Source organism: Tetranychus urticae, chromosome 1, assembly GCF_039701765.1.
Source record: "Tetranychus urticae isolate SD_2017Ah chromosome 1, NJAU_TeUrti_SD_1.0, whole genome shotgun sequence".
Lineage (NCBI taxonomy): Eukaryota > Metazoa > Arthropoda > Arachnida > Trombidiformes > Tetranychidae > Tetranychus > Tetranychus urticae.
In genome coordinates this window covers 14,620,209-14,637,352 of record NC_142958.1, presented here as the reverse complement: position 1 = coordinate 14,637,352, position 17,144 = coordinate 14,620,209, and the positions used below count along the sequence as shown (strand labels likewise).

The 17,144-nt window shown below is 32.4% G+C and overlaps 5 protein-coding genes across 8 annotated transcripts in view; 1 reads left to right on the top strand and 4 right to left on the bottom strand.

Annotated features, from left to right (window-relative positions):
• Positions 1–574: 574 nt before the first annotated feature.
• On the bottom strand, positions 575–4,932 carry LOC107367706 (oxidative stress-induced growth inhibitor 1). Of its 2 annotated transcripts, XM_015935456.3 has the most exons (4): positions 4,196–4,424; positions 3,705–4,062; positions 3,511–3,569; positions 575–3,117 (listed from the first exon to the last, which is right to left on the bottom strand). In XM_015935456.3, exon 4 carries the CDS (start codon positions 2,467–2,469, stop codon positions 1,000–1,002), a length of 1,470 nt encoding a protein of 489 aa, XP_015790942.2. In that variant the 5' UTR covers positions 2,470–3,117; positions 3,511–3,569; positions 3,705–4,062; positions 4,196–4,424; the 3' UTR covers positions 575–999. The 2 variants fall into 2 exon arrangements, with proteins under 2 accessions (XP_015790942.2, XP_015790941.2); XM_015935455.3 differs by lacking the exon at positions 3,511–3,569 and having other exon boundaries at positions 4,196–4,932.
• Positions 4,933–5,031: 99 nt separating this feature from the next.
• LOC107367741 (SPRY domain-containing SOCS box protein 3) lies at positions 5,032–8,191 on the bottom strand. Its single transcript, XM_015935497.2, has 4 exons — positions 7,910–8,191; positions 7,695–7,817; positions 7,064–7,458; positions 5,032–5,963 (listed from the first exon to the last, which is right to left on the bottom strand). Exons 1-4 carry the CDS (start codon positions 7,970–7,972, stop codon positions 5,666–5,668), a joined length of 879 nt encoding a protein of 292 aa, XP_015790983.1. The 5' UTR covers positions 7,973–8,191; the 3' UTR covers positions 5,032–5,665.
• Positions 8,192–8,517: 326 nt separating this feature from the next.
• On the bottom strand, positions 8,518–11,204 carry LOC107367740 (kinesin-like protein KIF23). Its single transcript, XM_015935496.3, has 5 exons — positions 10,650–11,204; positions 9,617–10,590; positions 9,351–9,524; positions 9,176–9,278; positions 8,518–9,099 (listed from the first exon to the last, which is right to left on the bottom strand). The coding sequence occupies exons 1-5, from the start codon at positions 10,975–10,977 to the stop codon at positions 8,576–8,578; spliced, it is 2,103 nt and encodes a 700-aa protein (XP_015790982.2). The 5' UTR covers positions 10,978–11,204; the 3' UTR covers positions 8,518–8,575.
• A 581-nt stretch (positions 11,205–11,785) lies between these two features.
• hrg (poly(A) polymerase hiiragi) lies at positions 11,786–14,268 on the bottom strand. Of its 2 annotated transcripts, none has more exons than XM_015935417.3 (6): positions 13,222–14,268; positions 12,802–13,134; positions 12,602–12,730; positions 12,337–12,522; positions 12,135–12,253; positions 11,786–12,039 (listed from the first exon to the last, which is right to left on the bottom strand). In XM_015935417.3, exons 1-6 carry the CDS (start codon positions 13,931–13,933, stop codon positions 11,932–11,934), a joined length of 1,587 nt encoding a protein of 528 aa, XP_015790903.1. In that variant the 5' UTR covers positions 13,934–14,268; the 3' UTR covers positions 11,786–11,931. The 2 variants fall into 2 exon arrangements, with proteins under 2 accessions (XP_015790903.1, XP_015790904.1); XM_015935418.3 differs by having other exon boundaries at positions 11,786–12,036.
• A 91-nt stretch (positions 14,269–14,359) lies between these two features.
• The window catches only part of LOC107367680 (uncharacterized), a 32,309-nt gene continuing 29,524 nt past the window's right edge, over positions 14,360–17,144 (top strand). The window contains exon 1 of one of the 2 annotated variants that reach the window (XM_089265967.1): positions 14,360–14,553. In XM_089265967.1, coding sequence (XP_089122093.1) covers positions 14,530–14,553 — 24 coding nt within the window. In that variant the 5' untranslated portion in view covers positions 14,360–14,529. Of the gene's footprint in view, positions 14,554–14,987; positions 15,555–17,144 lie in introns of those variants that run through there. The other variant, XM_015935416.3, reaches the window with a different exon arrangement.

Here is a 17,144-nt window from a genome sequence, read left to right as displayed (position 1 = left end):
ATGAAATTCCATTTATTAAAATCATCATAAATTGATTATTGAGTGTAAATTAATCTAATATCATTTGGAATTTTTGAGTACCCAGGGATTTTATCAAACAATTGATGTTGACAACTTACTAATCTCAATGTTAAACGCTTTGAAGGGCATTTTGGTGTTACTCCTTCCTAGTTAGTGCCATTTGGTGAACCTCGGAAAGGTTAGTATTGGTCAAACTTCCAGATGTCCATCAATAACATCATTGAATGAATCAAAAATTGAAACATGGAACTCAGTAATCTCTTAAGTGGCTCTTGCAAGTGATTATTGAGAATAACTTCAAGAGTGTGGAATGAACAAAGTCGAACTATGATTTATATTCAGATGATTATTTTATAAAATGCTTTGAATCCATGAATTTTGGTTGTGAATAAATAGAAAGAAATGTTTTTTTTCCACAGTTTTATTATAAAATAATAATCGATTGTTATTCTTGACAATCTATTGCAAAAAATACTTAGAGTGCTTTAATTTCAATATAACAATAATAAACAATCAACAGATTGAGGATCATAACAATTACAGATAAAACAGCTGAAAAAAAACAAACATCTTTATTCAAATTTAAATAAAATTTTATAAACAATTTTGAAGTCAGAGTGATCAAGGTTTTGTTAACCTTAATTTTTGTAACTATATTTTAGATTCAATGTAATTTAAAATCAATTACAAGAAAAGGTTTATTCCTTGTTCAGTTTGATCAATGAAAGGAGTTGAAAAACACTAAATATACACATTACAATATTGCTCTCAAATGGATTAAAGCTGATTGACTGATGTCTCATTTTTACCTTCCAATTGATTGGTGCTTGTTGCGAAGAAAAGAAATTATTTCCACAAATTTCAAAGGCTCCTAACAGTAATAAATTTCCGAGATTGATCTTTAAAAAAATCAAGGCTACAATGAGAATGTTGACATTCGAAGGGGTAAAGATAAAATCACGAATTAAGGACTGTGTTTCACCTGAGAAGAAAGTCTTCGGGTGAAGAAGATACTTTAGGAGCAAGAGAAAGTGATTTAGACCAATAATCATTTGCTATAGCTAATGCACCTCCTTGGACAAATCTTACAAAATTATCACCGACCAATGGTCCCATAGCGTAAAGTCTTTCAGCATTTAAACACTCATGAGTGAACGGATTAATGGCAATTGGATTGTTCCTGCTGTGGAATGGCTGAGTTGGATGCTGTAACAATTGTGCTCTTAACCTTTTGGGATAGATGAAATCAAGGTTAGCCCGACGTCCAATTAAAGCGAGAACGTAAGAAACTTTGATCGTTTTTTGAGTTGAATCATTGATTCCATTATATTCAGCACCAATCAGATTGGTCAGAACAACTGTGCGATTAGATCTAATCTCACTGATACAGTGCATTGGAAATGCTTTGTAATCTGGAGAAAGACTTTTGCCTTTCATTTTTTGGTGTACCTTGTGATATTCTGGGTACATATTTTCAGGTAACTGGTTAAATATAAGAGTTGGATCATCGGGATGTCGACGGAATGCATGATAAACAGGTAAACCCTCAAAACGCGCTGTAATAACAGCATCCGCAGCAGAAAGACCAGCTCCAACAATTAAAACAGGCTCATTACAGACTGAGCGATCCAAATTGGACAAAATTTTCTCAAACTCGGTTAGAGATTTGATGACAAAAGGATAAGACTCTCCCTTGATACCTAATTTGTTGGGTTTTTCATTGACCCCAGTGGCTAAGACAACTCGCGGTGTAGAAATGGTAAAATGGCCAACTTTATCTTGCATATACGAAACTTTCCATAGATTATCCTTCTCGTTAAATTCCAATCGTAAAACTTGACTATTGTTATAAAAATATTTCTCCAAGTTTTGGTGCCTCACATAGTCTCTATAATACTTGGCAACCCGACCTAAAGGAACACGAGATTCTCTTTTGTTATCACAAGACCATTGTTTTATACCCAAATTAGGTAACTGCATCCAGGTTCCTAAACTTATGGTTAATGTGTTGTTACAATCATTCATTTTGTGCCAAGATCCTCCAGGCAAACCAGAACCAAGAACCACATGAGAAATAGCACGATCTGGATGGAATGACCAGGAAAGAGCTGATGGAATGTCAGAACCAATATCAGCATCAGGGTGTTGTAAGGTATCAAAAAGTATGGATATAGGATTACGAGATCGACCAGACAGACCACCTGACAAGTAATCTAAATCACGTTGAATTAAAGATACTGATGAAAGATTAGTGTCATCACTATAAGATTCAGAATCACCAGGTGAAACCAAACGTGCGTGTAGCTCAGAATTGGGATGTGGCTCAGTTGGATTGTAATAAGGCCAGTTACCGGCTAACATGTAGCTTAACGTAATTGCTGATGGACCATTCCCAATGATAACAAATTCTTTGGTTTCTTCACTATGGGTAGTATCATTTGGTCTCATTGTAAATAATTTGCGGCTGATTTTAAATGATGAAAATTATATTATAAATGACAAGTTTGAAATAAAACGATGGAGTTTCAGTGAGATCGACAATATATTAATACCATCAATTATTGCACTTCATTTAAAGAAAATTTGGCTTTGATGGTAAACAATGAGCGTTGTTTTTAGAATGTTAAGATATTGAAGATATTTTTGAAGATGATTTTGATGAGGGTGATGTTGATTAAATAGAGTTTTGGTAATCATCTGCGAGCTAGATTCACTAGATTGACTTTTCTTTGCTTTGTTATCATTCGGTGATTTTGTATTGGCAAATTATTCCATAAGCTTCTTAGTTTGTCTTGTAATATTGACGATGTTGACTATTGATTATAATCACATTAACTGGTGGAAACAATTGTAAAACAATGGTTGATGTATTGTATGATTCACAATATATTAATAGACCTTTCCAGAGTAAATGAACCAATCATCAAAGCAACAAGTTAAAAACGGTCTTTTTCCAGCTTAACCCAAGTGTTGACATCTAAGGTAGCTAATAATGAAATGGAGATCCGTGGTGTTGATGGTAAACAAAGAGTCAATCACGATGAGAATGAAAAATCCGTTGCTTTTACTTTTTGAATTTAATGGTTATCCAATGCTCTAGATAATAAGGAGAAAGAAACAAAAGAAAGTTGTGAAAAAATATAAAGCAATGTTTAGATGTTCAGTCTAAAGATGACAGTCGAGTGAAGGGAAATGATTTGAAGAGAGTGAATATAAACCTTATGAATTATAAACAGATAATTGAGTGAGCAAATGATTGAGTGATTGAGAGGGAGAATAAATCAAAGTCTTGTGAAAGTGATACTGACGAGGGTTTTTAATGATAATAAGCACGCACACACAGACTAATCTGTGAAATGTAATTGAGTTAAGCTCTAATTGTAATGGGTTGTTAGTTTCCCCAAACATGTGTGTGTTTCATATAGATTAGTGGATTAGATTCAAGGTTGATAAATAGGGACTGAAAATATAAAAAGGTTAAACACTCACTAAGGGTAGTTTTCCAAGAAAGATTATCTCTATAAAAATGAGCTGAATTGAAAACTTTACTGGTGTTGATATGTGGAAGATTTCAATAAAAATGATGAAAGAATAGATAAACATTAGGAAGGATGAAAAAAAAGGAAAAGGTGGAGATATGATGATATTCAGAGAATGATCATGATCATGATTAACTATCTTACCTCGAAGATTTTACAAATGTTTACTCTGAGACGTTTTAAGTTTAGATGTACTTTAACCTTGAAACAGATACCAAAATTGCAAGTTTCAAATAAATAGAGCAATCATAAGTAGAGCAATTGTAGGCTTTTCCAGAATAGGTTTACCCAAAGAAACCAGTATAGACACCAAATATAACCAGAGATGAAAGCATTACATGGTTGAACCAGAAAAAGTCACCAATAACTGTATGAGTGAATCTTGGTCACCACCAACGATAACCATTAAATATCAGCGCAAAGAAATGATGAAATGAAACCCTCAGACTGAAGCCAACAACCTTCCGGTAAACAGGGTGTACAATGTTTACGTTAGAGAGTTCTAAGGAAATAAACCAGAAGAGAAAAGGGATTAAACTGTGAAGATTGAAGATGTTAAAGATATTTTTGAAGATGATTTAGATAATGTATTATTAATTAAACCTTCCTCCGTAAACATTTACAATAAGATTTACCTGATTCTTTTTTCCTTCTTTGTTCTCATCTGGTTTGCTTTCTTGACTTGCAAATTATTTCCCCAACACTTCACCGTATTTCTTAAGAATAACGTAATCCATCTAAATTGATATCCACTGTGCACTGGAAATGTATTGTAAGATGATAATGATAATTACAAATTCACTAATGATCAATTTTTTGAATAATGGTTAACATCAACACAAATAACAAACCAAATAAATGTTAATGTTTACATATTGTGTCAGTTTCCCTGGTTTTATTGATAACATCTGACACTGAGACGAATCGAGCGACACAACCAAATGCCTAAATATATTGATTAATATTCAAGGTTTTTCATTGTAATTAATTTTGCAATTTTATTTATATCTTCACCTTGATCAATAATAAAACAATTCAACATTATAATCATGAATTATCTACAAATCTTGACCATTTTTAATGACTCGTGTATCATTTTTGATATAAATAAATAATTAAAAGAACATTTTATCTCTGTACTCGATTAAACTTGATCACATTGTTATTGAGATATCTTAATTGCTCCTATTATTTAACATTATCTCAGGGAAAATGGTTGTTTTTTTTCTGAACTGATTTTATTGATACTATCATTTAATATAAAATTCAGGTGTAAATTAAGTGTTTTATATTCAAACTTGGAAGTTAAACATAATAAGATTAATACAAGTTTCATTAACCATAATTTAATGGAGAAAATCTAATCAATTGATAGAATGCTAAAGTAGAATCAAGAGACTCTCGAGTTGATTCTTTCCTTTGATCTTCATTGATGACTTTGTATTTTCAACAATCAATTTTCGGTGCAACATTTATGTTCTATGAAACAAATTTTATTTTCATTTATGTATTTAATTTGACAATTTATTATATTATGATTACATAATATAATATGTAATAATAAGGTTATTTAATTATGTTGTGAATAATTAAAAATAGTACAAATGTTTCAATGGTAATTGTCATTGGAGATGATTTCATTGACTAGATTACACCTCATCCAAGAAAAAAAACCTAGATTATCAAATTATCAACAAATCACAATTAACCCTTGGATTTGATGATAAAGGGAAATCTTTTTTCTTTCTTTCACAATTGTAAAATCACGTTGTTGATGAATGGTAGGGTAATTGACGAATAACTAAAAATAAATTAAAAAGGAGTACAATTTGGGGGGTCGGTAGTTGATCAGTAGAAATTTAAGTTGATTGTACACTTCACTTTGTGACAATTTGATTATGAAAGAATAATTATAAGATTACTAACAAATTACAAGAAATGATATCGGGAATGGTTGAAGTCAATGATGAATCCCATTTGGTGGTTTTCACGCAACATGGGTTTGAATTAGACTTTGATTACTTTGGTTTGTAGCTTTGTCATGGTGGAAATTATCTTTTCCAATGATGAGTGTAGAATTGATGGTTTTAATATAGATGATGATATTAATTGATAACTAACCGGTGATCTTGTAATTGCGAAGGAGACCATTGGTCAGGCATTGGATAAATTCTGATCAAAATGTTTTCATTTATTTCACGCAAATGCCTTGGTTCATCCATGTCCACGTCATTAAGTTCTGGCTCAATTAAAGGTGATTGATTGTCAGTGTGAACATTATTATTATTAACATTATTATTTAATTCCGACTGGTGATTAAGGTATTCACGTAATTGAATTGGTAACGGTAATTGAGCAATGTCTTGTGATTTGGATAAACTTTTTAAAATGACAAATCGACATCTAAAAAAAGAGAAGAGAAAATATATTAATATTTAAATTCAAGTCAATGAATGGAGTTAGTAGGACAGACGAAAGATTCAAAGAAAAGATGAATTATTTAAAAGGTAACTGTTTAAAGAGTAAAGGTCACAGATCGAAGGTTACCAATGAGCAAAATGTACTTGGGAAGTAAAATTGGCTGGTAAAACTCGTTCTTGTGTTAACCTTGATGCCTATTATTAACATTTTGCTGGTTAGCATAAAACAAAAGATGTTACCTCCAGGTTATAATTAAAATTGATGATACCAGACGAAGAGTAGCTTCGATCAAGGGTAAAGTTTACTCTATCGGAATGTTTAATAATGTATTACCAGAGATGGGGGAAAATATTACGATTAATGAAAGTTGAAGGCACGAGTCACAGTAAATGGTTAGGTTTTTTTATGCTTTTCAATGGAAACATCTTTTTGACCCACTGGTTTGACCCTGGCCTTAACAATCGGATCATATCGGGTTTGTGTTCATCTCACCTCGTGCCTATTGTGATTAACCATCTGTCTCATCTTTTTTTTATCATCTTCAAGCTTGATCATCCTCATCATCCACATCACCCTCATTTCCTTTCCGCTTGTCGCGAGGGGAACAAAATTATAATGGATAATCTAAAATCGCTAGATACTGGTAACTCTGTACTTTATGGATAAAAACCTAAACATGCTAGGTAAACTTTTCCCTCCTTTAGTTTATTTTCCTCATCACTGTAATCCTCGCTTTTATTTGCTCACTTTTATGTACTTCTGCGTTTCCATTTGATTTGGATTAATGCTGTGTTACATAATCGAAACCATGACAACCAATTAATGTACAATTTATACGTTCTTTGTCTTTTCGTATGTTTGGCTAATCATCTGAAATGCTTATAAAATGTTCTTTTTACATTTTCTCACAGGGAAACCTTTCAACTTTTACCTTTTAATAATTATCCTTTTTACATAACAATTCAGCTTCTCTTTGCAAAGGTAGGGTTTGACTGGGTTTGTTCATTAACTGATCTTTTGACTCTCATAAACGATTGATATTCAATCGATTAGGTTTAAATTGGAAAATAATGTGAACATACCTTTCCTTAAGTGTTGAACAATAATAGGCCACTTTGAGATTACACAGAATCATTACGGTTTTGGCGGCAGTAGACGTTACTAAGGGATATAGTGGACAAGAGACTTGATTAAGCCCTCTAAAAGCGACTCCTAATTTCACTCCGTCTTTATAATATGTCAATGTTCCTTGACAAGAATCGTACAGTAATCCAATAGTTGTTTTTATATTTTCACGGAATGGTCTACAAAATTTAGTTGACACACCATTATGCCAAATTAATCCTTTATGTGAAAGTCCCCATGATTGGTCATCTTCACCAATTAAGTTTGTAAATATGCTTGCTTGAAGACGACTTCGCGCAGTTCCTATTCCAAACATCATACTGGTTCCAAAAACTCGATCTGGTAAACGAACCTAATCAATTGTAGAAAAGAAGTAAATATTTATCCACTGAATAACAAAAATCAATAACCATTTGGTTTGAAGATTTCTAATTATATGGTTTAGATTAGATATCAAGGTTAACAGGAGAAATGAATTTGATACCCAATAATTTTAAAATGGATCAAAGCTTAAAATGTCATTAGAGATTTGACTGGCAACCATATGACATAAATCATTAATAGTGTTTAATGAGAAATGAAACTTACCTCCCAATAGATGCATTCTTGTCTGCCACTATTAAGAACTCTATTACCTCTGACTCCAGCAGTTCCATTACTCCAATGAGGATGAAATATGATTCTACGCCTTTCTTTACCAAATATTCTAACCTAAAATAAAAGGAAAATGAAATTGGCGAATAATGATGAATCTTTCAGTTGACAAAAAGAACGTAAAAAAATTTAAAAATAAATTCACTTACCTCTTTAGATCTTGCTTTACAACTCCATGTCCAATTATCAGGCTTACAAAACATGGAATCCATTTTCAATCGATGACACAAAATGGTCAATCGAAAAATGTATTAAATGGAGAGAATAATGATGTTGATGAGGTGGTAATAGAACAGAAAATTAGGTAGAATATTGATAAAAAATTAATTGAACTTAGTTACATCAGAACTTATGGAGAAATAAAGGAAAATAAAATACAAAATAAACTAGTTTTCAGTTTGATTTGGCCAAAGTTAGCTTAGCAATGAACAACTAATCAATAAACCGCTCAACACAATTTAACATTTTAGTAACCATTGCGAGGTCAGACAGTTAGAAAGAGACTAGCAAAGAGATCAAGAAGAGGGGAGAAGGGTCGAGAGAGCGAGAGGGAAAACAAGAGAGAGTAAAGGAGAGAAGTGAAAAAAAGAGGGGGAAAAGCAACAGACAGAGCCTGACAAATAGCAAGATCGAGGTTGAAGCCTAACATTTTGAATCGGTTATCTCACACCTTTGTCTCTGTGAGAAGAAAGGAAAAGAGCATAAAGACAGGAAAGAAAGAAGGAAAAGAAAGAGAAAAGAAAAAGGAAGATAAAAGTTGTGTTTAAAAATTGAATTTATTGTTTTCAGATAATGAAACCAATGAGTTAAGATTTCTAATTGCATGAACTATATCTACTCTGAGCTGGATGTACTGGGGCAACAGGGTGAACTCTAGGATATAGATTTTCTAGATAATCTCGGAAGAAACCTAAATCAGTGTTATTTGCTGTTAAAATATCTTTAACAAGATGCATCTTTTCATTTGTCAAACATAATTCACGTTCAAGTTGAGCTTTCTTTTCCTCCAAAACTCGATTGAATACTCGTTTTAATCGTTCTTTCTCTTTTTCCAACCTTTCTTCCAATTGGGCTCGATTTCGCTCCTGTTCATTGGTGGCATGCTGTAAGGCTCGAATTTTACTTTCAAGTTGCCATTCCTTTTCTTTGATTGCTTTCTCTAGGCTGTAAATTTTCCGGCAATATTCATCCTGTCCATCCTCGTATTGAGCACATTTTGATTCCAAAGCCTTTATTTGATTCTCACGAACTTCCAAATCATTTCGTAAAACAGCAAGTTGTTGTCTACTAAGCATGTTTTCACTTTCAGCTGAGGCGACTTTTTCTCGAAATAATAGATCTATTGAAATGGGAACAGAATCAAAACATTTAGTGAAATAATAAACATCAAATAAATCAAACCAAGAAAAACTTACGCTCTTGCTTCATGCGCTCGTAATGTCTAAGTTCATTTTGTTTACGCTGCTCTAAAATGTTGATCAAGTCGGTCAATTGCGATGAATCTTTCCAGTCGATTTTCTATAAGAAAAAATAATGGATCATCAAATATGAACTCAACGTTTAACAGGAATCGTTGAATTATTAGCTTACATCAAAGGTTGGTAAAATGGGTCCAACAAATTCATTGCATTGAGTTTCCAGGCGAGGAAACGAGATAAATTTGGACTGATAACAGGACGGACGAGGTATCCTCATATGGAATGGCATATCATTGGCTCGATTGATGAGAACTTCTTGAGTCGTCTCAGCAAACTTCATTACATGCTAAAGAATAATTAAATGATAGAAAAAAAAGGTTAGTTAGAATGATATTATAATTAAAATCGCAATTACCGTAAAGATGAAGAAGAGCTTACCAGAGTTTCATCAAAATCTTCTGATCCAGGATTTACACAAATTATCATTTTGATTCTACCTTCGCCTTCAAAGTAGCTCTTGAAAAGGTGAGTTAACTTATTATCTCGATAAGGCACAATTTTGTTGGCGCCAAACTTTTGATTTTCCCTCAATAAATCAATACACGTTCGCAATGCCATCAACGAATTGTTTATATTCCCTGCTTCTCGCAATCTTTCTCCTGTAGTTTGGGTGCGCTGTGTCCTTTCACTTCCAGCAAGATCGACTAGAGAAAGCTGACTTACAGTCATAAACTTTTCGTCTTTAATCACCTCACCTTCTGCATCGGTTGGAGCTTGAACAACCCTTATATTGAAGACAGAGTGACTGCGGCTTGATTCAGTGTTCAAAGCAGTGTGAGCCATACGTCGTCGTCGTGTGCCTTTGATAAAAAGATCAAAAGCTTCATCTGAGGATCTAACTTCAGTTTCATTGGCTCCATAAACAAAAACGCGACGCTTTTTATCTTCTCGTAAGACTTTTGATTGAGGTTGCTTCATTTTAAAAGGATCAAGCATAACATCATCATCAAGCAAATCATAAATATAATTGTTGTAAATTTCCACATAAGACACAAACACAGCAAATGCGTTTCCCTTCACTTCAATGTCAACGATTGTATCATCTCGGTCTCGTTGTTCCCATTCTTGCAAGTCATCTTGTTCTCTTTTCTTTACTTTAGGCGTACTACCTAAAGATGAAGGAGTTCGAGCTACTTGCTTTTCTCTCTGCCATTCCAGTAACGCATCAGGTGTCGATTGTATATCAAAACTATTTTGACCATCAGGTTTAAAAACGAATTTTCTAGACAAGTTTCCTTCAATACTATTGAATAAGACGTCCAAAGTTCTAGGAAGAAGTCCACATTTATGAGAACTACCAGTGACCGTGAAAGTTTTACCAGATGAGGTGATACCATATGTAAATAAAAGACCTTTGAACAATAAAAACAAAATTAGAAGCGCTAAGAATATGAGAACCTTAAAAACTTACTATTCTTTCCGTTGATGAGATTTTTGATGAGTGGTAAACCAATACGATGAAATACTTCACTCTGGCTCGTCGTCTCAGGAAACACATATTTAAAAGTATAAAATGATTCTAGCTTGTTATTGCCAAATGACATCAACTGAAGAGTATTATCATTTAACCTTTTAATACAGACAAAGTCGCTATTGTTTTTGATAGGACGAAGTCTACAATAGACCTCAACCGGGTCTTTGTTGACATTGTTTTGAGTTGGAACGAGCTTTGGCTTTGGTTTAGTAGCTGGTGGCTTTTTAGTCGGAGTTTTTGCAGTTTTATTATTTTGTTGAGACATTGATTTTCACTGATGGTGCAGCAAAAATGGCAATGTTACAAGCCAGATAAGAGATTCTATAGATGAGTGTAAGTTAATTAGCTACTGATAATCCAATGTGGCCCCGATTTCGAAGTAGCCCGATTAAACAATAACACTTCAAAAAGATAACAAATATTTAAATTTTTCGAAGATGATTGATGGATGAGTCGGAGGCATATTAAAATTTATCGTTAATCAAATGATTTAACTCAAATTGACATTTGTTCACCTAATCTCTTATTAGTTAAAAATTTTATTTTTTAATTTTACCCAATCAGGTACAGTCTACACTAGCTCTACCTTAGAAGCAAAATATGAACCCTTTTCATTTATTTCTCACTTTTCGAGGTTGGTCAAAGAAACAATTTACCAAAAGTTGGCAATTAATTAAGTCCAGAATTTTCAATTATCGATGAATTCCGACACTGATTCGAAAATAGCACAGTTTTAAATATTGCTCATTTTTTCAATTCAGTCTTTGACCATAGCATAAATTGTTATTATAAACTATTGTTATTATTGTACTATGACCCGGGTTAAGTGAATTGAATAGCTCGTGATGTAGATACAATGTATTTATATTACGAGCTATTCAACGCAATGTTAAATCCGATACCTTATTCACTATTTGATAATTATTCTTACTCTTTATTGTTAGATATTTTTTCAAAGGATAATTTTGGTATCTTGACTAATAGATTACACGATTTAGATTCACGAGTTTATGTTTAATCTACATATATCTGTATATTTTCTTATTGAAAACCGAAAATGAATAATTTGGTCATTTATTTGTCTAAATAATGCGTCTTTATTGAGATTAAACAGGAAATTAGGTTTAAAGAGAAACCAACAAGAAAGCTTGTTCGAAAAAACAAATCACAAGCACAGGTTACAAAATTACAAATAAGAAGTTTATTATAAAAAAGACATTTATGAAGTTAATTGGGAAGAAGGTTCTTGATTTGGAGAGGGTGTTCTTTTCGCTCGAATTGGTTTGGAATTGTCTTCTTCGAGTTTACGTTTTGTTCCTTTTTCCTGCTGAAAAAAATAAGAAAAGATGTTAGTTTAATGATCAAAAATGGTTTAGGAATAAGTTTTGAGGTGTTAAAAAATGAAATATAGTTTCTACTTACATTGCTTATTTCTTGCTTGAATACATGAGCTGGTAAGTAACTTACAAGTTCCTTCTTCTTGACATATTTAAATTCGAGTCTGTATTCTGTTGGGAATTTTGTAGCAGCCGTTTGCCTAACTGTTGAATGAAAAAAGAGATAAAGTTAGTAAATGGTTAAACAAATTTGATTTAAATAGTGTAAATAAGCAAAGAAAACTTACCTGTATTTAAAAATGTTCTGATGTCAGCAGTCAAGTCAATATGCATTCCCTCTGCTTTGTCACAGCAAAGTCCAACGAACCAGTAAGTATCTGGTTCTGCGTTTTCTTCTACCATGGTTTCTTGTATATACGAATTGGGATTGACATGGGCTAATTTAATACATCGGTGTCGTTCAAGATTTGAAACTGTTGAAGAAAAATGTAAATAATGTTAGATAACAAAATTCAAGATATTGATGGTTAGAATAATGAAAATTGTACTTACCAAGATGTCTAATTTTTGATTCGACGAGGCCAATCCATTCTGGTTTGGATTCACAAATTAGAACCAAGAAGTGCTTATATTTCGAGAAAAAGGTACTCGTTTTGAATAGATCTTTCCAATCTGCTGAACCTATCAAAACAAAAAGATTAATCATTAGTAATATGAATAATTTCTAAGATTGAAATAAATAGTAAACTTACCTTGAGAGATTTTGTCACAGATTGCTAATGCGTGATTAAATTCCTCCAACATGATCGTTTTAGTGGATTGTGTCACATTGAAGGTAGAATTCTGTTGTGGGTATGATGGAGTGATAATTGGCATCAAATGATACCTGTCATTCACGTTAATTCTAGGATCCCAAACTGGAAATCCTAAATTTGTTTTGTCTTCTTCCAAAGCACGGAGAAGCACTGGTTTTGGCCATGGCCATTTACTGAAGATCAGGAAAAACTTATGTACAATTGTTGATGCACAAGCATGTGGATATAATTGACAAGTACGAGCGACTAACATAGCCCAAGAAACACCACCTGAGAGAAGAAAAGAAAAGAATATAAGTAAAGAGAAACACAAAAATAAGAAAAGAGTATAGAGTAAAGATTGAAATAAACACTTACCTAGATATCCAAGTGCATTAGAATATATTCCTCGTCTTTTAGCCCACAACTTTATAGCACGTAGACTCAATTTGAATGCTTCATGATTGGGTACCAAAGACAAGATTTCGTCTGTTACTCTGCATCCATTGAGAGATCGGACACATTTAGGTTCTAAATTCCTTAGAAGTTCGTTACTTTTAAGATCTTGGTCTTCGGGGATATTTTTAAGAGCCAAACGGGCAAACAGAATATCGAATTCAATTCCATCGATCTTTGTCTTAATAACAGGAACAAATGCGTCCTCTATCTTTCTCACATATTCAACATTCTGTAATTGTGAAATTTCGGTAGCAAATGTTTTGAAGAAGTCGGTACGGTCGATATGGCGCGGAGCAACTAATAAGGTGTCAATGTCAGCACCTTTAGTATGGACACCAAGTCTGAAAGAACCAAAGGTAAATATTTTACCATTCATACGTTGGGCAGATTCATTGCCAACCAATTTAGTTTCACTAGCATCACGGATCCACTTTTGCACCAATTCATTGATTTGGCTCAACATATTCATCCTATGGATCATTTCACTTTCAGATTCAAATAGATCAAAACTAGAAAGACACTCAACCAATTTTTGTGTCAACTTCAAATCAGCTTCCTTAGGATGAGCAGTGCTGATGGGTGCTGAAACACCGGGATACCCACTAGAATTTGAATCATTTGATTGACTCATTATCACTGTATATAATGTATAAATCGGAGACACAGAGAAAATTTGTTGTTATGTTGTTGTTATTACTAAATTAAAGGATAGACAGCTTGTAAGGCGCCGCCTTTGGATGGTGGATAGATGTACAGTGAATAAAGGCAGTATATACAAACACAAGGTTCAAGATCACTTCATTAACGTACACAAGAGTTAAAATAGATCAAATTGGTCAAAATTCGAAGACCTCTCATCAAGAGTTGACAGTTGAATGAAGAGTGCTATCTACTTCTCGGAGATAATAAACATTGACCGTCGACAAAAAGACAGCCCACAGAATTGACTTAAGCCGATTATCATCGGCCCACCAATAGATGGCTCTACGCAGAAGGAGTGGTAAACAAGACTAAATACCACACTTTTACCTATAACTAAAAGCTATTTGTCAACCTTTATCCTAAGCCGGGCTTGAAATTTAAACAGTTTAAGTTTGACCAAAAAGATTAAAAACAAACATCTTTGCCCTTAAACCCTTTGCCCTAAAACAAAATGCCTCTGTTTTAAACTCTTTATCCGGATAAATAAACCAACTACAAGATGACTGGAAATATCCAATAAAGAAAATGTCTCAAGTGAAACTGAAAAAGGTAAGTTAAGGCTATCTGTAAGGTGCTCAATGAAACTTGGTATCTTCATGTGCCGCTCTTGACCTGGTAACTTGGGTTTACTAATCATCTTTATCCTTAATATAGATGATTAGTGAGATCAAAATTATTTAAAGAATAGAGTTTTAAATTGAATTATATCTACTAATCAGATTCAATGATAGCTTGCAGTGTTTTTATATATGAAAAAAACATGATTGAATGACATGATTGAAAATAAACACTAATTGATTCACTGTACAAAAGAAAAGTTCAATTGTCATTTTGACTATTATTAGCATTGGCATTGCAATTGGTTTCTATCATTATCATCAGCTTCTGCTCTGTTCATTTCATACTGAATCTCATGCGTCTTTATCTTCATTCCCTCACAATCTTCCATCTCTTTCAATGTCTCACACTTTCTCATCTTTCCCTTTACCATTTCATCTTGAACATCTTTCTTATTGCCTCTTTTCATTTCAACTCAATCTAATTTGTATCTTAAATTTTATACCTTTAATTGTTAATCCTTAACCAGTTAACCCAGACAATGTTATTAAACAGTTTATATGATTACAATTTATACCTAATGATCAAATCAATTTCACAGCCATTTCAATGATCAAACAAAATGAAATGCAACACAAACAACATCAACAACAACAACAACAACAAAGTCTAAAGTGACACTCATTAGATTAACAAAACGTAAATCTCACCTTAATACATCAAATTTTTGTCAATATTTCCTTAATGATTAATATAAATATATAAATAGAGTTTAAATTGATTGTAACAAATTTTGTTTACCAAGTAATTCAATCAACAATCAATGTTTGTGTGATCAAAGTTTCAATGTTTTCCATGTTTGAAATTGGTGTTTGAAATGCGAAATTGAAAGTTACTTTAACCCGATATTGAATTACCAAAAACCAAGTAAACAATCTTAATCATCTACATGACAAATGAAGAAAATTTACAATCAAATATTCAAAAAACAGGTAAGTTAATCACAATTGTCTAATCCCAACAACCGTATGGTTTGAGGCAATATAAACCCATTTAAGTGAATCTTTAATCCTAAGTCTAAACCCAAGTAAATCTTATTGTTTCCAAGTGTAATCTTGAATCTGTTTACACCAAAGTGAACCATTAAAATTCATTTATTAATCTTGATTAAGGTGACATTTAACAGTGCAATTAGATGATATTTATATTACATTATTAACTTTGAGAAACAGCTTCTCCAAGAATCAAGTTGAACCTGATAATATTGATTAAGTTAATTGTCTTCTCTTTTTTCTGGTAATTTTGCATTAAATGACAGATTATGGGTCAAAAAATGGGTTCTCAATGGGAAAATGAGACAATCTCTAGACACTTTCATTACTTTTGATTGAAAAGTGTGAAACTACTTTTGACAATTATTGTTATAATTTTATAGCTTTTGTAATTATCGTTGACTGGAACAATCAGTGAACCTAATTACAATCATCTTAATCTCAATGAGTGTGTAAAAATATTAGGTTGTTGATGGTGGTTGTGATATGATTTTAATAAGATTATTGAATAAGTGAAAGGTTAGAAAGAGAATGAGAATCAATATCAAAATTAATGTTACAATGAATAATAGATACAAGAATAAACAATTATGTAATCAACTTGAAATGCAATCAATTTAATTGTCTTGACAGTTTCTAAACATAGACAATTGATTGTGATGATGTTAATGATGATTCAAAATGATTAGTGACGATAGAGAGGCCTTTAGGGTTAAAAGAGTAAACCAAAGAAACCAGAAAATTGATTGCAAGTTAACCATTGAACGAGAGCAAATAATGAAACCCAAATTATAATGGAATCAATTATTTACCGAATTAACATTTCAATGATGAAAATGGTAATGAAGAGGACGACTGAAAAGTGGATAAAGTTTCGATAAAATGACAAATGGAATGAACAAAATCGAGAAAACATTGAATGCTATCGATGGCAAAGGGAATAAAGAATCTGCTTTTTTAATGGAAATGACTATTGAGATGAAAAATTTTGTCCAATTTCGTGGAAAATTTTTCCACAGATTTTCCTTTAAATGTTCAATCAATTCCAGAATTATTTTGCTGAAAATTTCGATAAAAATACGTTCAAAGATAATGATGAGATGAAAATGAAGACAAGAAATTAATGATGAAAGTTATGAAGAAACCCAAAATTCTGATAACTATAAGAATGATTATGAGTAAGCTTGCGAAAAACAAGAGATAATTATAGAGAAATTCAGATGAAAAAGAAGTTGAATTCTGTTGAAATCAGGAAGCGATAATTCATTTGGAAAAAACAGAGAAACTAGAAAATTTTAAAAATAAAAAAAGCTGCAAAAAACCAGAAAAAAATCGGGTTAAATATTGACAAAAATAACGCAAAATAAAGGCAAAGACTTTCAAAGATTTGGAAAATTTGAGAAAAAAATGAAAAAGAAGGAAAAATGGAGCAAAAATGATGAATTGAAGCAATTGAAGTAAAGAATGGTTCTGATGAAAACTGAGATGAAAATGGATAAAAGTGTTCAATTGAATTATCATTTGGAAGAC